Raw genomic sequence first — 22,407 nt, 5'->3', positions numbered from 1 at the left:
CTTGATAGGGATTGCATTGAATCTGCAGGTTACTATGGTTAGTACAAATATTTCAACAATATTCTTCCAGTCCATAAGCATGGAATATCTTTCTCTTTGTGTCCTTTTCAATATCTTTCATTGACGTTTTATAGTTTTCATAGTATAGGTCTTTTATCTCCTTGGTTACATTTATTTCTAGTTATTTTACTATTTTTGGTGCAATTTTAAGTGGAAGTGTTTTTTTAATTTCTCTTTCTGCTTCTTCATTATTAATATATAGAAGCACAACAGATTTCTGTGTATTAATTTTATATCCTGTAACTTTACTGAATTTATTTATTCTGATGGTTTTTTGGTAGAGTCTTTAGAGTTGTTTATACATACTATCATGTCGTCTGCAAACACTCTTTCTCTCTCTCTCTCTCTTTCCCTCTTTTTCTTTCTTGAGCATGAGCAGGGGAGGCATAGAGAGAGAGGAAGAGAGAGAATTCCAAGCAGGCTCTGCACTGTCAGTGTGGAGCCCAATGCAGGGCTTGAACTCACAAACTATGAGATCATGACCTGAGCCAAAACAAAGAGTCTGGATACTTAACGGACTGAGCCACCCAGGTGCCTTTTTTTTTTTTAATTTTCAGTGCCTTCTTTACTATTTTCAATGCATTTTTTCCTGATTGCCGTAGTTACAGCTTCCAGTTCTATGTTGAATAACAGTGGTAAGAATGAACATCTTTGTCTTGTTCCTAATCTTAGAGGAAAACCTTTTAGTTTTCACCATTGAGTATGATGTTAGTATTGGGTTTTTCATGTATGGCCTTTAGTATGTTGAACACATGTTCCCTCTAAACCCACTTTGTTGAGAGTTTTTATCATGAACAGATGCTGAATTTTGTCAAATAGTGTTTCTACTTCTATTGAGATGATCATATAAATTTTATCTTTCATTGTGTTAATGTGGTGAATATGTTGATTTTGTGAGTATTGAATAATCCTTCCATCCTTAGCATAAATCTCACTGGATTGTGGTGAATTATGTATTGTTGAATGACATTTGCCAATATTTTTTGGTGGATTTTGCATCTATGTTCATCAGGAATGTTTGTAGTTTTCTTTATTTTTTTTTTAATTGACTTGTCCAATTTTGATATCATGGTAATGCTGGCCTCATATCTTTCTTCCTTCCTCTATTTTTTTGGAATAGTTTGAGGAGAACAGGTATTAACTCTTCTTTAAATGTCTGGTAGAATTCATCCACACAGGTTGTTTCTAAGGACCAGACTTGGATCTGACTTACATGAATTCTGTGTATGTTCCACAGTCCAAAATCTGCCATATGACTCCATCCTAACTGTAAGGAATACTGAGACATGGATTCTTCCAGTGAGCCTAGGAAGAGGACAGGCTGTAGTGAACAGGGAGCCACATTCTCATATCAGGAAGTCCAGATATAAAGTAGATTTCAGGGTTGTCTGACTTAGCAACTCTGCGATGTCATCAAGGGTCCAGAATCTTTCCCATCTAGGTCCTCGCTGCCATCCTCAGAATGTCAGGGTTTTTGTTTTGTTTTTTTGTTTTGTTTTGTTTTTTGAGAGAGAGAGGGAGGGAGGGAGAGAGAGAAGGGGAGCAGAGGGAGAGAGAGAAACCCAAGCAGGCTCTACTCTCAGCACAGAGCCTGGCACGGGACTCAATCCCATTACCCTGGGATCATGATCTGAGCCAAAATTGAGAGTTGGACGCTCAACTGACAGCCACCCAGATGCCTCCATGGTGTCAGTTTCATCTTCAGGCTGTCCTTCTCCTGGTTGCAAAATGACTGCTACATTTCCCACCATCACATCTAAAGATGGCTATGTGCTGAGGTGAAAAGGAAACTTAGGAGGCCCTTAGGAGTGAGGGAACCTCTCCCAGAAGCAGCTAAGCACAGGTCCTCTGATGACCAGAACTTCCAGTACTCAAACTAACTGCTGACAAGTGAGAATATATCCCTGGCATGGGAGAAGGTCACCATCTTTGCAGTAATGTCAGCTGGTCACCATCTGAACCAAACTGAAGCTCAGCCATCAAGGAAGAAGAGAGTAGATTTTGAGTAGGCAGCCAACATTACCTGCCACGGTCATTCTCTGCACTCATTCACATCATTTCTGTTCCCTAATAAAGTTTTTTTAATGTTCTTCATATGGTTCCTGAATTATTCTCAGTAAGTTTATGCCTAACATTTCCATATTTGCTCTTGGTGTGATAATGCCAGTTTCCATGATATTCGCTGGTATATAGGAAAGCTATTGATTATCATTCACCTCTTTAATTTTCTTTTATGTGTGTATCTCTATAAATAGCTTTAAATTCTTTTTTTTGAAGTAATGTTAGATATTAAATACTAGGAAAGAAACCTTGAGGTAGAAGGATCTTAAATGGAAAAGGAGGCAAGATGACAGGGTTGAAGAGTAATAAAGCAAAGAGTATTATTTCCCAATTCTGTGAAAATAGAGGTTACATCTTATTGCCTGGGAAAGAAATGGGAATATGTGTTTTTCTCAAAACCTGTCTTAAAAGAATAATTGTGTGTGTGTGTGTGTGTGTGTGTGTGTGTGTGTGTGTGTGTGTGTTTTGGTTAAGGTTATGATCTTGGTTTGTGAGACTGAGCCCCATATTGGGCTCCGTGCTGATGGTGCAGAGCCTACTTCGGATTCTCTATGTCCCTCTCTCTCTGCCCCTCCCTGCTCACCTACTCTCTCTCAAAATTAATATATAAACTTAAAAAAAATCCCAGAACTTTAACAACCTTCCCCCACCACCACAACTGTTCTCACCAAGAATAATGGGAGATCAGTAGCTAGTTTTCATATGGAGAAATTAAGAAACAAATGAAGGAATTGGAACTTTTCACATAGTCATAGTTCTCAGCAAACTAGAGCAGAGAGTTGGATGCTTAACTGACCTAGTTCATTACTTTTTGTTGCTGAGTAGTAATGTATGGAATGGATATATCACAAATTGTTTATCTGTTTACAAGTTGATGTATGTTTGGGCTGTTTCAAGCTTATTGCTGTTATGAATGAAGCTACTGTGAACATTCAGTTGCAGGATTTTTTTTTAAGTTTATTTATTTTGAGAGAGAGCGCACACATGCGCTCTTTTTGGAAGAGAGGGAAGAGAGGGAGGGGGGGCAGAGGAGGGGGGAAGAGAGGGAGGGGGGCAGAGGATCTGAAGTGGGCTCCGGGCTGACAGAGAACCCAATGTGGGGCTCAAACTCATGAACTTTGAGATCATGATTTGAGCTAAAATCAAGAATCAGAGGCTTAACCAACTGAGCCACCCAGGCACCCTGGGTGCAGGGTCATATGCAATTGCAGGGTAATATGATAAGTATATTTTTTAACTTTGTAAGAAACTGCCAAATTGGTTTCCAAAATGGTCATACCATTTTATCCTCCCACCAGGAATGTATAAGAAGCCCAGTTACTGTACATCTTTATCATCACTTGGTATTGTCAGCTTTTAATTTTAGCTATCCTAGTGGGTGTATAATGGTATCTTATTGTGATTTTTTAAAAATCTTATTGTGACTTTAATTGCTGGCTTTAATTTGCTGATTTTATTTTATTTTATTTTTAATTTTTTTCAACGTTTTTATTTATTTTTGGGACAGAGAGAGACAGAGCATGAACAGGGGAGGGGCAGAGAGAGAGGGAGACACAGAATCGGAAACAGGCTCCAGGCTCTGAGCCATCAGCCCAGAGCCCGACGCGGGGCTCGAACTCACGGACCGCGAGATCGTGACCTGGCTGAAGTCGGACGCTTAACCGACTGCGCCACCCAGGCGCCCCTGCTGATTTTATTTTTAATGACTGATGATATAGAACATCTTTTCATGTGCTAATTGGTCATTCATTTTTCTTTGATGAAATGTCTGTTCAAATATTTTGACCCATTTTTTAATCATTTAATATTAATAGTGGTTAATGCTATTCATCCCTTGGGCTTTTTTATTGAGCTGTAAGAATTCTGTATATTCTGAATCTAAGTTTTTTTGTCAGGTGTATGTACTGGGATATTTTCTTCCAGTCTGTGACTTGCTTTAAAAAAAATTAACATTATCTTTTGAGAGAATAGACAATTTTAATTTTGACTTAAAAAATTGAGAAACTGAACTTAAAGCTCATATTTATAGGTATTACCTGAGGAATCTTTGCCTACCTTAAAACTTCAAAGATTTTTCTCTTGTATTTTGTTCTACAAGTTGTATAAATTTAGATTTTGTATATAGGTTCATGTTTCAATTTTTGAGTTAATTAAAAAAATTTTTTAATGTTTATTTTTGAGAGAGACTGAGTGTGAGTGGGGGAGGGGTAGGAAGAGAGGAAGACAGAGACACGGAATCCGAAGCAGGCTCCAGGCCCTGAGCTGTCAGCACAGAGCCTGATGCAGAGTTTGAACTCATGAACTGCGAGATCATGACCTAAGCTGAAGTCCGATGCTTAACCCACTGAGCCACCCAGGTGCCCCTGAGTTAATTTTTATGAATTTGTAAGACATGGGGATTGAAGTTCTTCACTCCCTCCTGCTTGCTTGCTTTGCTTTCTTGTCTTCCTCCTTTTTTCTTTTCTTTTTTCTTTTCTTTCTTTCAGCATAGATGCCCAATTCTTTTTTTTTTTTTAATTTTTTTTTCAACGTTTATTTATTTTTGGGACAGAGAGAGACAGAGCATGAACGGGGGAGGGGCAGAGAGAGAGGGAGACACAGAATCGGAAACAGGCTCCAGGCTCCAAGCCATCAGCCCAGAGCCTGACGCGGGGCTCGAACTCACGGACCGCGAGATTGTGACCTGGCTGAAGTCGGACGCTTAACCGACTGCGCCACCCAGGCGCCCCTAGATGCCCAATTCTTCAAGCATTATGTGTTTAAAAAAAAAAAAAAAAGTGTCATCTCCATTGAATTGCCTTGACATCTAAGTAAAAAAAAAAAAAAAAAAACTAGCCATGTGTTGTAAGAACTCCTTCTGAACTCTGATCTCTTTCATTTATCTCCATGTCTGTCTTTGCACTAATATCACATTGTCTTGATTAGTGTAGCTTTATTTTTTTTAATGTTTATTTACATTTTTTGAGAGAGAGACAGTGTGAGTGGGGGTGGGGCAGAGAGAAAGAGAGAGAACCCCAAGTAGGCTTCATGCTGCCAGCACAGAGTCTGACATGGGGCTTGAACTCAACAAAACTGTGAAATCAGGACCTGAGCCAAAATCAAGAGTCAGACGGTTAACTGACTGAACTACCCAGGCACCCAATGACTATTGTAGCTTTGTAATAAGCAGAGCCCAAGCTAGCTACTCCCAGACAGTCCATACTGATTCATGAATTCATATGCTTTCAAGCACGTAGTATACTTAAGCTGGCCATGTGAAAGCAGTTACTTAATTTTTATTAAAGCTTAAAGAGCTGAAACTACAACCTGATTTGCTTTCATATATTAAGGTTTTTAATTATGTTCCTGTTTCATGTATTTCTTGTGGTACCTATATTTCTAATGGTGTCTTTTATATACATACTTTACATATTAAATATATAGAAACATTTCTTATTTCCATACAACAGTGTTGCCTCCCTATTTCTTAAAAGGTATGGCCCATTTGGCATGTTTTTGTTTCCCACTTTCGAGATAAGAATATCTCCTGTGACAGAATCAACTGGTAATAATGGTGATTGACCCTGAGACACTCAGCATTGAGGAGGTGATGGCATGGTCAGGGGCAGGGACTATGGACAACCGGGGAGGGCTGGCACTGCTGAAGGGACATAGCCCCTTGGTGCCACTGTTGGCATATGTAATTCTAGCCCAGTTTGCCAAATTTTTAGAGAGGCCAGAAATATTTGGATTTGAACATGTCTCAGTTTAAAACACAAAATCTCTGTGCAAGCCAAACCAAATTTTCCTGCAGGACCACATTTGGCCACATGCTCCCCTGGTCTGCACAATAAATAAGAGTACAAAAAAAAATGAGAGAAAAATTGATCCCAGGCTACAGAGTAAGTCTGCACCATATCTGACAGGGGTGGATGGAAAGGAATGATTACCTTAAAAACTTTTGAAAAACATTTTTTTAAATAGACTTTGTTCTTAGATCAGTTTTGTTTATTTTTAATTTTAATTGAACTATAGTTGACAGATCAGTTTCAGGTGTTCAGCATAGTGATTCAAAAACTTTAAACATAAAATGCTCACCATGATAAGTGTAGTTCCATCTGTTACAGTTCAGTGTTGATACAGTATTATTGGCTATATTCCCTATGCTGTATTTTTCATTTCTGTGACTTATTTACTTTGGAAGTTTGTATCTTAATCCCCTTCACCTATATCACCCATCTCCCTACTACCTTGCCCTCTAGAACCTACCATTTTTTTCTCTGTATTTATGAGTCTGTGTTTTTTATTTGTTTGAGTGGTTCTTAGAGTATACATATAAGTGAAATCCTAAAGTATTTGTCTTTATTTGACTTACTACACTTAGATATCACCTGATAGGTCCTTCCATATTGGATGGCAAGAAATGACAAGATTTCTTTTTTCCCATTGGGTGATATTCCATTGTGTATATATACCACATCTTCTTAATTCATGTCTTGATGGACACTTAAGTTGCTTCCATATCTTGACTATTGTAATTAATGCTGCAGTAAATATAGAGGTGTATATATCTTTCCTAATTAGTCTTTTTAATTTTTTTCAAGTAAATATAGAAGTGGGATTACTGGATTGTGTGGTACTTCTATTTTTAGTTTTTTGAGGAACATCTGTGCTATTTTCCACAGTGGCTGCACCAGTTTACATTCCCACTGACCATGCACAAGAGTTCCTTTTCTCCATGTCCTCACCAAAACTTATTTCTTGTCTTTTTGATACTAGCCCTTCTGATGAGTGTGAGGTGATATCTCATTGTGGTTTTGATTTGCATTTCCCTGATGATTAGTGATGTTGAGCATCTTTTCATGTGTCTCCCATCTGTGTTGACTTTGGAAAAATATCAATTCAGATCCTCTGCTCATTTTTAAATGAGATTGTTCAGTTTATTTTTGGTATTGTAGGAGTTCTTTATATATCTTAGATATTAACCCCCTATTGGATATATCATTTGCAAATATAGTCTCCCATTCATTAGTTGCCTTTTCATCTTGTCTATGGTTTCCTTCACTGTGCAAAAGCTTTTTAGTTTTATATAGTCCCCACTGTTTATATTTGTTTTTGATTTCCTCACTTGGGTAGACATAGCCAGAAAAATGTTACAAGGGTGATGTCCACTAGATTACCACCTGCTTTTTCTGTTTTATGTTTTCAAGTCTCACATTTAGGTCTTTAATCCATATTGACTATTTTTATTTATGGTGTAAAAAATTGGTCTACTTTTATTCCTTTCCATGTAACTGTCCAGTTTTCCCAGCACCATCTGTTGAAGAGACTGTCTTTTCCCCATTCTATATTCTTGCTTGCTTTGTCATAGATTGACAGTATAAATATGAGTTTATTTCTGGGCCCTTTATTGTATTCCATTGATCAGTGTGTCTGTTTGGTTGGTTGGTTGGTTTTTTTTTGTTTTTTGTTTTTTGCTAGTACCATACTGTTTTGATTACTGTAATTTTGCACATTTTTATTTATTTTTTGGGACAGAGAGAGACAGAGCATGAACGGGGGAGGGGCAGAGAGAGAGGGAGACACAGAATCGGAAACAGGCTCCAGGCTCCGAGCCATCAGCCCAGAGCCTGACGCGGGGCTCGAACTCACGGACCACGAGATCGTGACCTGGCTGAAGCCGGATGCTTAACCGACTGCGCCACCCAGGCGCCCCATTGATTACTGTAATTTTGTAGCATAGTTTGAAATCTGGGCTTATGATACCTCCAACTTTGTTCTTTCTTAAGATTGCTTTGACTGTTTGGGGTCTTTTGTGGTTCCATACAGATTCTAGGATTAATTTTTCTAGTTCTGTGAAAAATACTATTTTTTAAAACATTTTTTAACATTCATTTATTTTTGAGAGCCAGAGAGAGACAGAGCGTAAGTGGGGGAGGGGCAGAGAGAGAAAGGGAGACACAGCATCCAAAGCAGACTCCAGGATCTGAGCTGTCAGCACAGAGCCCAATGCAGGACTCGAACCCATGAACCACAAGACCATGACCTGAACTGAAGTTGGTGCTTAACCAACTGAACCACCCAGGCACCCCTACTATTGTTGTCTTGATGGGGATCTCATCGAATCTGTAGTTTGCTTTGGGTCATATGGACATTTTAACAATTCTTCCAGCCCATGAACATGGTACATCTTTCCATTTGTTTATGTCATCTTTTATTTCTTTCAACAATATCATAGTTTTCAGAGTATGGTCTTTTACCTCTTTGGTTAAGTTTATTCCTAGGTATTTTATTCTTGTTGATGTAATTGTGAATGGTATGGTTTTGTTCATTTCTTTTACTGCTACTTTGTTATTGCTGTATAGAAATGCAACAGATTTCCATTTATTGATTTTTGTATCCTGAAACTTTAAGGAATTCATTTATTCATTCTAACAGTTTTTTTTAATGAGGTCTTCAGGATTTTCTATATATAGTCTCATGTTATCCACAAATAGTGATGGTTTTACTTATTCTTACCAGTTCAGATTCCTTTTATTTCATCTGATTGCTGTGGTTAGGACTTCAGTACTATATTGAATAAAGTGGAGATGGGAATTCTTACCTTGTTCCTAATCTTAGAGGAAAAGCTCTCATCTTTTCACCCTTGAGTCTGATGTGAGCTGTGGGTTTCTAAGGTGTGGTCTTTATGATGTTGAAGTATGTTTCTTCTAGACCCACTTTGTTGAGAGTTTTTGTCATGAAGAGATGCTGAGTTTTGTCAAATGGTTTTTCTGCATCTGTATGATTTTTCATTAATGTGGTGTATCATGTTTACCAGTCTGCATATATTGACACCTCTTTGCATCCTCCAATAAATCTCACTTGATTGTGATGAATGATACCTTTAATGTACTTTTTAAATGTTTATTTTTTTTTTTTTGAGAGAGAGCAGAGTGCAAGTGGGGGAGGGACAGAGAGAGAGAGAGAGGGAGGGAGACACAGAATCTGAAACATGCTCCAGGCTCTGAGCTGTCAGCACAGAGCCCAATGCAGGGCTTGAACTCATGAACTGGCAGATCATGACCTGAGCCGAAGTCAGATGCTTAACCGTCGGAGCCACGTAGGCCTCCCATTTTGAATGTATTTGGTTAGTTAACATTTTGTTGATGATTTTTCCATCTAAGTTTATCAGAGATACTGGTCTGTAATTTTCTTTTTTTGTAGTATCTTTTTCTGGTTTTTGTATCTGGGTAATGCTGATCTCATAGAATGAATTTGGAAGCATTCTTTCCTCTTCTATTTTCTGGAATAATTAAGAAGGATAGTTATTAAGTCATCTTCAGTCTTTGGTTGCATTCACTTGTGAAGCCATTGGGTCTTGGACTTGTGTTTATTGGGAGTTTATTGATTCAATTTTGTTACTAGTAATTGGTCTGTTCAGATTTTCTGTTTCTTCCTGATTATGGATTATCATAGATTATTGTGTTTGTCTAGAAATTTATCCATTACTTCTAGGTTGTTTAATTTGTTGGCATATAATTTTTGTAGTAATCTCATAATTCCTTGTGTTTCTTTCGTTTTTAAAAAAAATTTTTTTTTCAAACGTTTATTTATTTTTGGGACAGAGAGAGACAGAGCATGAACGGGGGAGGGGCAGAGAGAGAGAGGGAGACACAGAATCGGAAACAGGCTCCAGGCTCTGAGCCATCAGCCCAGAGCCCGACGCGGGGCTCGAACTCACGGACCGCGAGATCGTGACCTGGCTGAAGTCGGACGCTTAACCGACTGCGCCACCCAGGCGCCCCTCCTTGTGTTTCTTTCATGTATTTGGAATGTGTTTATTTTCTTTCATTTGTGATTTCATTTGAGTCTTTTTTTCCCCTGAGTCTGACTAAAGGTTTATCAATTTTATGTTTTCAAAGACCTACCTCTTAGTTTCATTGATCTTTTTTTTTTAAATGTTTATTTATTTTTGAGAGAGGGGGAAGAGGCAGAGCGTGAATGGAATAGGGAAGAGAGAGAGAGCGAGACACAGAATCTGAAGCAGGCTCCAGACTCTGAGCTGTCAGCACAGAGCCCGACGTGGAGCTCAAACTCACGAACAATGATATGGTGACCTAAGCCAAAGTCGGACGCTTAACCGACTGGGACCTTTCATTGATCTTTTCTATTTTTTTAATCCCCATTTATTTCTTCTCTGATCTTTATTATTTCTTTCCTTCTACCAACTTGGCTCTGTTCTTTTTCAAGCTCCTTTTAGTGGTAAGTTTAGATTGCTTATTTAAGATTTTGTTTTTTTTTTTTTAACATAGGTCTGCATTGCTGTAAATTTTCTCTTAGAACAGCTTTTGCTATGTCCCAAAGATTTAGAAGTTATGTGTTTCCATTTCCACTTGTCCCAGGTATTTTTTATGTTTCTCTATGATTTCTTTGTTGAGCCATTGGTTGTTTAGTATCATGTTATTTAGCCTCCCCATTTATGTTTCTTCTAGTTCTTTTATTATAACTAATTTCTGATTTTATACCATTGTGGTTGGAAGAGATGCATAATGTAATTTCAGTCTTCTTAAATTTATTGAGACTTGTTTTGTGGCCTAACGTATGGTCTATCCTGAAGAATGTGCATGTACACTTAATAAGAATGTATATTCTGCTCTTTTTGGATAGAATGTTTTTTTCTTTCTTTTTTTTTATTATGAAATTTATTGCCAAATTGGTTCCCATACAACACCCAGTGCTCATCCCAACAGATGCCCTCAATACCCATCACCTCCCCACCCCCCCCACCCCCCATAAATCCTCAGTTCTCAGTTTTTAGGAGTCTCTTATGCTTTGGCTTCCTCCCTCTCTAACCACTTTTTTTTTCTTCCCCTCCCCCCTGGTCTTCTGTTAAGTTTCTCAGGATCCACATGGGAGGGAAAACATATGTAAACTGTCCTTCTCTGTATGACTTATTTCACTTAGCATAACACTCTCCCGTTCCATCCATGTTGCTACAAAAGCCCATATTTCTTTCTTTCTCATTGCCACGTAGTACTCCATTGTGTATATAAACCACAATTTCTTTATCCATTCATCAGTTGATGGACATTTAGGCTCTTTCCATAATTTAGCTATTGTTGGGAGTGCTGCTATAAACATTGGGGTACAAGTGCCCCTATGCATCAGTACTCCTGTATCCCTTGGGTAAATTCCTAGCAGTGCTACTGCTGGGTCATAGGGTAGGTCTATTTTTAATTTTTTGAGGAACCTCCACACTGTTTTCCAGAGCGGCTGCACCAGTTTGCATTCCCACCAACAGTGCAAGAGGGTTCCCATTTCTCCACATCCTCTCCAGCATCTATAGTCTCCTGATTTATTCATTTTGGCCACTCTGACTGGCATGAGGTGATATCTGAGTGTGGTTTTGATTTGTATTTCCCTGATGAGGAGCGACATTGAGCATCTTTTCATGTGCCTGTTGGCCATCTGGATGTCTTCTTTAGAGAAGTGTCTATTCATGCTTTCTGCCCGTTTCTTCACTGGATTATTTGTTTTTTGGGTGTGGAGTTTGGTGAGCTCTTGGATAGAATGTTTTTTTAAAAAACTTTTTCAGATGTTGAATTTTTCTTTTTTTCTTTTTAAACATTAATTTAAGTTCAAGTTAGGTAACATGTAGTGTAGTATTGGTTTCAGGAGTAGAACCCAGTGATTCATTGCTTACATATAACACCTAGTGCTCATTGCAACACGTGCCTTCCTTAATGCCCATCACTCATTTAGCCCTTCCCTTCCCCCACCTCCCCTCTAGCAACCTTCAGTTTGTTCTCTGTAGTTAAGAGTCTCTTATGGGTTGCCTCCCTCTCTGTTTTTTAAAACAAAGACTATAACAAGAGATAAAGAAGGGAATAACTAAGGGGTTTATCCATCAAGAAGATCTAAGAATTATAAATATTTATGCCCCCAATTTGAAAGAACCCAAATATATAAATCAGTTGATCACAAACATAAATCAATTCATTGATAATACCATAATAGTAGGAGACTTTAATACCTCACTTACAGCAATGGACAGATCATCTAAGCAGAAAATCAAAAAGGAAACAGTGGCTTTGAATGATACACTGGAACAGATGAACTTAACAAATATATTCAGAACATTTCATCTTAAAGCAGCAGAATACACATTTTTCTCAAGTGCACGTGGAAAATTCTCCAGGATAGATCACATACTAGGTCACAAATCAGCTCTCAACAGGTACAAAAAGATCAAGATCATACCATGCATATTTTCAGACCACAACACTATGAAACTTGAAATAATCCCAAGAAAAAATTTGGATGGGATGTTCTGTATATATCTGTTAAGTCCATCTGGTCTAATATGTTATTCAAAGCCACCTTACTTATTTTCTGCCTGGGCGATCTATCCATTGATACAGGTTTGGTGTTAAAGCCTCTACTATTACTGTATGACTACCAGTTCCTTCTAAATCTGTTAACATTTGCTTAATATTTTGATGTGCTTCTATATTGGATGTATAGATATTTATGAACGTGTCTTCTTGTTGGGTTGGTCCTTTTATCATTATATACTGCCCTTTTTCTCTTGTTACAGCTTTGTTTTATTTTATTTTATTTATTTTATATTTTATTTTATTTTATTTTATATTATTTTATTTTATTTTATTTTATTATTTTATTTTATTTTTTTATTTTCAATATATGAAATTTATTGTCAAATTGGTTTCCATACAACACCCAGTGCTCATCCCAAAAGGTGCCCTCCTCAATACCCATCACCCACCCTCCCCTCCCCCCCACCCCCCCATCAATCCTCAGTTTGTTCTCAGTTTTTAAGAGTCTGTTATGCTTTGGCTCTCTCCCACTCTAACCTCTTTTTTTTTTCCTTCCCCTCCCCCATGGGTTTCTGTTAAGTTTCTCAGGATCCACATAAGAGTGAAACCATATGGTATCTGTCTTTCTCTGTATGGCTTATTTCACTTAGCATCACACTCTCCAGTTCCATCCACGTTGCTACAAAGGGCCATATTTCATTCTTTCTCATTGCCGCGTAGTACTCCATTGTGTATATAAACCACAATTTCTTTATCCATTCATCAGTTGATGGACATTTAGGCTCTTTCCATAATTTGGCTATTGTTGAGAGTGTTACAGCTTTGTTTTAAAGTATATTTGATAAAGCATTGCTACCTCAGATTATTATTATTTTTGTTTCCATTTACATGGATGGTCTTTTTCCTTTTTTTTTTTTTTTTTTTTTTTTTTTGCTTTCAGTCTGTATGTATGTTTAGATTTAAAGTGAGTCACTTGTAGGCAGCATGTAGAGAGACGTCCTGTTTTGTTATCCATTCAGTCACCCATCTTTTGATTGTGGCATTTAGTCTGTTTACTTTATAGTAAGTATTGATAGATATGTATTTATTGCCATTTTGTTTTCGTTTTTCTTTTCATTTCTTTTTGAAATGTTTGTTTTGAGAGAGAGATAGAGACAGACAGACAGGCAGACAGCATGAGCAGGGGAGGGGGCAGAGAGAGGGGGAGAGAGAAGATCCCAAGCAGGTTCCGCACTGTCAGTCCAGAGCCTGATCCTATGAACCATGAGATCATGACATGAGCTGAAATCAAGTGTCAGATGCTTAACCAACTGAGCCACCCAGGTACCCCATTTTTTACTCTTCTTTTTTTTCTTTTGGTAATTCTTTTTTCCTTTCTTCTTCTCCTGTTCTCTTTCCTTGTGATTGATGACTTTTTTAGTGTTAAATCTGAATTCTTTTTCTTTATTTTTATGTGTCTTTTATAAGGTTTTGATTTATGGTTACCATGAGGTTTGTATATAACTTTTTGAACACATTCTTAAAAGTTTTACATGTTCATTCTTCTCATTTTGTGTATGGGATACCATATTTTGTCTTTTTGTAAGTGTAGCTATTGACAATTTTTTTGTAGATATAATTGATAGTACTTTCATGTTTTCACTTTAATAGTAGTTTTATAAGTGACCTGTGTGTTTGCTTTTACCAGTTAATTTTCTTTCTTTTTAAAAAGTTTTTATATTAATTTGAGTTAACAGTGTTATATTAGTTTCAAGTGTATTATACAGTAATTCAATAATTTCACACAACCCCCAGTGCTCATCATGACAAGTGCACTACTTAATCCCCATCACCTATTTCACCCATTCTCCCTCACAACTTCCCCTCTGGTAACCCTCAGTTTGTTCTCTATAGCAATTTTCTTCCTTTTGTAATTTTCTTTTAGTTACAGTCTTTTCTTTCCCATTTCAAGACGTCCCTTTAACATTTCTTGTAAGGCCAGTTCAGTGGTGATGAAGTTTTTAAACTGTTGTTTGGGAAACCATCTCTCCTTCAGTTCTTAATGATAACCTTGCAAGATATAGAATATTCTTAGGTGTTGTTTTTTTTCTCTTCAGCACTTTGAATATATCCTGCCACTCTCTTCTGACCTGCAAAGTTTCTGCTGAAAAATCAGCTGATAGTCTTCTGGGCTTTCCCTTATATGTAACTGTTTGCTTTTCTCTTGCTACTTTTTAGAATCTCTCTTTATCATTACTTTTTCCTGTTTTAGTTATTATGTGTTTTGGTGTGGACCTCCTTGGGTTCATCTTGTTTGGGGCTGGCTCTCTGTGCTTCTTGGACCTGGATGTCTATTTCCTTCCTCAGATTAGGAAGTTTTTAGTTATTATTTCTTCAAACAAATTTCTTCCAAATTCTATCCTTTTCTTCATATGAATGCAAATGTTATTATGTTTGATACTGTCCTAGATGTCCCTTGACCCATCCTCATTTGAAAAAAAAATTTTTTTCCTCTTTAGCTTTGTTGCTTTTCACTACCCTATCTTCCAGATTACTGATCCATTTTTCTTCACTCTCTAATCCCGAAGTTTATTCCCTCTAGTGTATTTTTTATTTCAGTAAATGTATTCTTAAACTCTGACTTTTGAAAAATATTTTTTCTCTAAGGAAATCTAACTAGTAATCAAAAATCTGCCAAAAAACAAGAGTCCAGGGCCAGATGGCTTTCCAGGGGTATTCTACGAAACATTTAAGGAAGAGTTAATACCTATTCTCTTAAAATTGTTCCAAAAAATAGAAATGGAAGGAAAACTTCCAAACTCTTTCTATGAAGCCAGCATTACCTTGATTCCAAAACCATGCAGAGACCACGCTATAGACCAATTTCCCTGATGAACATGGATGCAAAAATCCTCAACCCAACAGTACTTTAAAAAAATTATTCACACAACCAAGTGGAATTTATACCTGGGATGCAGGGCTGGTTCAATATCCACAAAACAATTAACGTGATTCATCACATCAATAAAAGAAAGGACAAGAACCATATGATCCTCTCAATAGATGCAGAGAAAGCATTTGACAAAATACAGCATCCTTTCTTGACAAAAACCCTCAAGAAAGTAGGGATAGAAGCATCATACCTCGAGATCATAAAAGCCGTATATGAACGACCCAATGTTAATATCATCCTCAATGGGGAAAAACTGAGAGCTTTCCCCCTAAAGTCAGGAACAAGACAGGGATGTCCACTCTTGCCACGGTTATTCACCATAGTATTGGAAGTCTTAGCCTCAGCAATCAGACAACACAAAGAAATAAAAGGCATCCAAAGTGGCCGGTGGGGGGGGTGGTGGTCAAACTTTCACTCTTCGCAGATGACATGATTATCTATATGGAAAACCCAAAAGATTCCACCAAAAAACTGCTAGAATTGATTCATGAATTCAGCAAAGTTGCAGGATATAAATCAATTTACAGAAATCAGTTGCATTCCTATACACCAACAATGAAGCGACAAAGAAATCAAGGAATTGATCCCATTTACAGTTGCACAAAAAACCATAAAATACCTAGGAGTAAATCTAAGCAAAGAGGTGAAAAATCTATACACTGAAAACCATAGAAAGCTGATGAAAGAAATTGAAGAAGACACAAACAAAATGGAAAAAGATTACATGCTCCTGGATAGGAAGAACAAATATTGTTAAAATGTCGATACTACCCAAAGCAATCTACATATCCAATGCAGTCCCTATCAAAGTAACATCAGCATTCTTCACAGAGCTAGAACAAATAATCCTAAAATTTGTATGGGACCAGAAAAGACCCCGAATAGCCAAAGCAATCTTGAAAAAGAAAACCAAAGCAGGAGGCATCACAATCCCAGATTTCAAGCTATACTACAAAGCTGTAATCATCAAGGCAGTGTGGTACTGGCACAAGAACAGACACTCAGATCAATGGGACAGAATAGAGAACCCAGAAATGGACCCACAAACGTATGACCAACTAATCTTTGACAAAGCAGGAAAGAATATCCAATGGAATAAAGACAGTCTCTTCAGCAAGTGGTGCTGGGAAAAGTGGACAGCGACATGCAGAAGAATGAACCTGGGCCACTTTCTTACACCATACACAAAAATAAACTCAAAATGGATGAAAGACCTCAATGTAAGACAGGAAGCCATTAAAATCCTCGAGGAGAAAGTAGGCAAAAACCTCTTTGTTCTTGCTCGCAGCAACTTCTTACTCAACACGGCTCTGGAGGCAAGGGAAACAAAAGCAAAAATGAATTATTAGGACCTCATCAAAATAAAAAGCTTCTGCACAGCGAAGGAAACATTCAACAAAACTAAAAGGCAACCGACAGAATGGGAGGGGATATTTGCAAATGACATATCAAATAAAGAGTTAGTATCCAAAATCTGTAAAGAACTTATCCAACTCAACACCCAAAGAACAAATAATCCAGTGAAGAAATGGGCAAAAGACATGAATAGACACTTCTCCAAAGAAGATATCCAGACGGCCAATGGACACATGAAAAAATGCTCAACATCACTCATCATCAGGGAAATACAAATCAAAACCACAATGAGATACCACCTCACACCTGTCAGAATGGCTAACATTAATTCAGGCAACAGCAGATGTTGGCAAGGGTGCAGTGAAAGAGGAATCCTTTTGCATTGTTTTGCATTGAATGCAAGCTGGTGCAGCCACTCTGGAAAACAGTGTGGAGGTTCCTCAAAAAATTAAAAATAGAACTACCCTATGACCCAGCAATTGCACTACTAGGCATTTATCCATGGGATACAGGTGTTTTGTTTCAAAGGGACACATGCACCCCATGTTTATAGCAGCACTATCAACAATAGCCAAAGTATGGAAAGAGCCCAAATATCCATCGATGGATGAATGGATAAAGAAAATGTGGTGTGTGTGTGTATATACATATACATACACACACACACACACACACACACACACACACACACACACAATGGAGTATTACTTGGCAATCAAAAAGAATGAAATCTTGCCATTTGCAACTACATGGATGGAACTGGAGGGTATTATGCTAAGTGAAATTAGTCAGAGAAAGACCAAAATCATATGACTTCACTCATATGAGGAGTTTAAGAGACAAAACAGATGAACATAAGGAAGGGAAACAAAAATGATATAAAAACAGGGAGGGGACAAAACAGGAGAGACTCATAAGTATGGAGAACAAACTGAGGGTTACTGGAGGGGTTGTGAGAAGGGGGATGGGCTAAATGGGTAAGGGGCATTAAGGAATCTACTCCCCAAATCATTGTTTCACTATATGCTAACTAATTTGGATGTGAATTTTAAAAAATAGAAAATAAAATTTAAAAGAATTAATAAAAAATAAAATAAAAACATTTTTTTCTCTTTTTTGAAATTCTCACTGATTTCATCCATTTTCCTTTCAAGTCTAGTATCCTTATGACTATTATTTGAACTCTTATCAGGTAGATTGCTTTTCTTCATTTAGCTTAGCTTTTTTTGTGGTTTGTCTTCTTTGATTTGGAACATATTCTCTGTCTCCTCATTTTGTCTGACTCTCTGTGTTTGTTTGCATGTATTAGGTAGGTTAGCTAAATTCCTGGTCTTGAAAGTGGTAACCTCATGTAGAAGGCATCCTATGGTGCCTTGTAGAGCAGTACCCCTGGTCACCAGAACCAGATGCTGCAGTGGCGTCCCTTGTGTGGGCTGCTTGCACCTTCTGGTGTGTCTGAGCTGTGACAGTTGCAGGTGTACTGGTGGGTACTGCCTATCCCCTACATGTCCCCTGCAGTCCTGCTGCAGCATCTGGAGGTGCACTGGTGGGTGGCAGAGCCCTCGGCCTTTGCTGTCTGTAGTGATCAGACACAACTGCTGTGGGTGCACTGGTGGGCACTACTTTCCTTCAGCACAGCTTGCTGAGAGGCCCAGTTGCAAGTACTGTGTGTATGCTGTTGAGTGGGGTTAGCTATTCCCCATTCTGGGCAGTAGTTGCTTTGGGAAGACACCGGTCCCATCTGAGGGTGCTTGCTGGGTGTGGTGGGGTGGGAGCCGCTTTGAGGGGTGCCTGCCTGGGTAGGCAGATTGGGTGAGGCATGTCTGAAGGGGAGTGCCAGGGCAGGGCAAATGGTGCTAGCATGGCAGGTAATGTCAGGACTGGCTCCCACAAGCATTGGGTTATGTGGGCTGAAGAAAGTTCCTGCAGATCCCCACCTGTGTGACACAGATACTAAAATTAGTCAGTAAATCTCCTTCATGCGTAACCCAGGTGCTTCTCAAACTTCTACTTCTGTGCTCGGACCCTTCTTGGGTGATACAGTCTGCTGGCTCTTTAAAGCAGAGACTTGGTTTCCTTTAGCTCCTCTGTCTCTCTGGGAGTTCAGCCCTACTGATTTTTAAAATTTTTTCAATGTTTGTTTATTTTTGAGAGAGCGAGAGAAAGAGACAGCATGAGCAGGGGAAGGGTAGAGAGAGGAAGACACAGAATCTGAAGCAGTCTCCAGGCTCTGAGCTGTCAGCAGGGCTTGAACTCATGAACCATGAGATCATGACTTAAGCCAAAGTCAGACACTTAACTGACTGAGCCACCCAGGCACTCTGAACCCTGCTGAATTTTAAAGCCAGACTGTATGATGACTTATCTTCCCAGTGCAGGTCCTCAGGGCCAGGCATCCCTGGTGTGGGGCTCAATCCCTTCACTGCTCCCTCCTGCTCGTGGGTAGCCATGCTGGTGGGTTGGTTCTCAGCTGCATCTCTGCTCCTCCTCTGCTATTCAGTGTGGCCTTCTCATGACTTAAGGTGTGGAAGGTCTGTTCTCTCAGTCTTCAGGTCATTTTCAGAGTGAGCTGTGGTATATGTAGGTGTTGCCTTGGCTTGTCCCTGGGAGATGGTGAGCTCAGAATGCTCCCACTCCCTCATCTTCCTTCTTTCTCCAAAAAAAACAGACCTGTTTTTGATTTATAGAAAAACTGAGGAGATACTAGAAAGTTCCCCTATACTACATACCCAGTTTCCTCTTTTATTAACATTTTACATTAATATAGTACAAGTATTACAACTAATGAAACAGTATTAACTAAAGTATATTCTTTATTTAAATGTCCTTGATTTTTGTCTAGTGGCCTCTTTCTGTTTTGGGGTCCCATCCTAGATACCACATTACATTTAGTTGTCCTGTCTTTCTAGGTTCTTCTTGATTATGACAGTTGCTCAGATTTTCCTTGTTATTGATGATCTTGACAGTTTTGAGGAGCACTGGCTAGGTGTATTATAGCATGCTCCTCTATTGGCATTTGACTGATTTTTTTTCCATGATTAGATTGTGGAGTTATGGGGTTTTGGGAAGAAGACCACAGGGGGAAAGTGCTACTTTGATAATATCAAGTCAAGGGTACAGAGAATCAACATTATTTTATAACACAAGGTGTTTTGGTTCTGGCCATCGGGAGCTTTTTCAGTTGGCTATGTCCTTTTGACATACCTCCATCAATGTGGGTTTGCTTGAAGTTTTTGTTTGTTTTTGAACACTTCCTTATGTTCTGGTGCTCCCAGATGCTCAGGATCACCTTGTGTATGTTCTGCCCCACTCCTAGAATCAGCCATTTCTCCAAGGAACCCTGTTTCCTTTTATTGGAGAATGGTATTAGAAAAGACCACACATGTAAAGTCCCATTCAGTACATCATAAAAATACATAATTTATCAGTGTTGTTGTTAACCTTGATCATTCAGCTGAGGTAGGTTTCATCAGACCTCTTTATTGTAAAGCGTGTTCCCCACTCCAACCATTCTTCCAGGCTGTTCTTTTGGGAGGAAGTTCCTGTGTGCAGCACATACAGGAGTGGGGAGTTTTGTTCCATCTCCTGGGAGGGCTATTGACATAAAATTTTTGGAATGCTTCTGAATGGGAGATTTATCTATTGCCCATTAACTTATTAATTCAATTATTTGCATAATTCAAGTGATATTAGTATTTAGTATTTACACTTTAGGGTGTAATCCATTATTCCTTAATTTTGTTGCTCACATTGTTTTCAGCTTTGACCAATTAGAACATTTTCAGTTGACTGTGCCTTTTACATGTACCCATCAGTGTACAGCTTTTTATTTATTTTTGTTTGGGGGAACTTCCTTACTTTTTGGCTCTAAAGATACCATGGGATATTTCTTGAATATTTTCTTCCCCAGACCTAGAATCAGCTACTTCTCCAAGTACCTCTGGTTCCTTTTATTAAAGTATAGTATTAGAAGCCAAGACCTGGTCACCAGGTGGGCTCATTGTTACTGGAGTGTCATTGTTTCTGGGCCCTGTCAGTTGATAAAGCAAGAAAATGTGTGTCTGGTACTAACCCGTGTGTATACATATATCTGTATCTGTATAACCATCTCAATGTTCAATTAAACATGAGTTCCTATTGATGTCCCCAGCTCTAATCCATAACCAAGTGGATCATTCTAGCCTTCTCTTCTGCTTGGCTGTAAATTCTTTCTCCAACGGTGAGAAATTTGACTCCTTTCATCCACCATCCCCAAAAGATCTTTTTATTCATTAAAAAAAAATTTTTTTTGATGTTTATTTTAGAGATCGGGCACAAGCAGCAGAGGGACAGAGAAAGAGGGAGACACAGAATCTGAAGGAGGCTCCAGGCTCTGAGCTGTCAGCACAGAGCCTGACGCAGGGCTTGAACCCACGAGCCGTGAGATCATGACCTGATCTGAGGTCGGATGCTTAACCGACTCAGCCACCCAGGCACCCCTACCTTTTTTTTTTTTTTTTTAATTAAGGAATGCAGTGGAACTTTCTTCTCAGGGGCCCATGTACCCGAATTCCCTTCTGCTTGGAACATTTTTGGTATTCCTTTCCACTGTGGTTAATGCTTCAGGCTTTAGGCTTAGCTCATGCTGATGTCCTCAAGGAAACTATAGCAGCTCCCAGATCATGTCAGATCGTCTGCAGCCTGCTCCTGTCACACTGTACACTTCCCTTACAGCCTTCATCAGCATAGAAATTAAGTAACTAATTTTTCAATTCAATGTATCATTGACTTTTCTCTTCTGGAATGTTGGCTTGGTAGGCAAGGACCTTGTAATCCTTGCTCAGGACCTAGCACAACACTGGACATACATTATGTGATAGGTGTTTAGTGAAAAAATACAGCAAGTATGAAAGAAGTGTTAGATTTGTTCTTTAACCCAGTGACATACGAGATGGGTTTATAATGTAACATTAGGAACACTTACTTATGCTTTCTAGAATTTTCATATACATTAAGTAATTAGCTTATGCACCTCAAAAGTTCATGCTGTGGAAATAGGGGTTTTCAGAAATCAAAATAGGCAAAAAAAGATCCAAGGCAATATAAAGTTATGTGAGGGATACTGTGGAATGAATAGCATTGAGCCAAGTATCAGTTAGTTGGGAAATGATTGCTAAAGTCATCAGGGGCAGATGCAAGAAAGAGAAAGTACAGACCGGACATTAATTTTCGAAGTTGTTACAAAGGAAATTTATGGGTATTTTGGATTATGTAATGTAGTTTCTCTGTTGGAAAATGTCAGATGTTTATGGACAGTGACCTTGGCTCCAGGTCATTATTTCTGTATTCTTTCCTTACATTTTTTTCTGCTCTTTCCTTTGTGTCTTTAGTTCGTTGGATCCTGCCACAATTCCGCGTGTTTTTCTCTCTCATTGAAATTGTTAGTTAAAAAAGCAGGATACAGCATGTAACGTTCTTGATTGTAATTTGCTCCTTGAGGTTGCCTATAGTGTTTTAAATTTAAGATCAAGAACTTTATTCACTTCCCTTTGGACAAAATAAAACAAGATTTCACCTCAGTGGTATGTCTTAAAGGAAGCTAAAGGCATTTGTTTAACTTTTCTGTTTTACTCTGAGGGCATTTTGATGATCACCTACGTGTGGTCTTCTGAAGTGTTCCAGTCCCTGTAGTTGACTGTCAGCCATACCCCAAAGGTGGGA

General features: G+C 38.5%; 1 protein-coding gene across 1 annotated transcript in view; it reads left to right on the top strand.

Moving 5' to 3' along the window:
• The window catches only part of B3GAT2 (beta-1,3-glucuronyltransferase 2), a 96,424-nt gene that overhangs the window by 35,573 nt on the left and 38,444 nt on the right, over nt 1-22,407 (top strand). The window contains exons 5-6 of the mRNA XM_040473892.1: nt 9,952-9,967; nt 15,157-15,181. Coding sequence (XP_040329826.1) covers nt 9,952-9,967; nt 15,157-15,181 — 41 coding nt within the window. The remainder of the gene's footprint in view (nt 1-9,951; nt 9,968-15,156; nt 15,182-22,407) is intronic.

Source organism: Herpailurus yagouaroundi, unplaced genomic scaffold (assembly GCF_014898765.1).
Source record: "Herpailurus yagouaroundi ecotype Mexico unplaced genomic scaffold, PumYag 139, whole genome shotgun sequence".
Classification (NCBI taxonomy): domain Eukaryota; kingdom Metazoa; phylum Chordata; class Mammalia; order Carnivora; family Felidae; genus Herpailurus; species Herpailurus yagouaroundi.
Note: the sequence above shows the minus strand (reverse complement) of the source record. Positions and strands in the feature narration are given on the sequence as shown.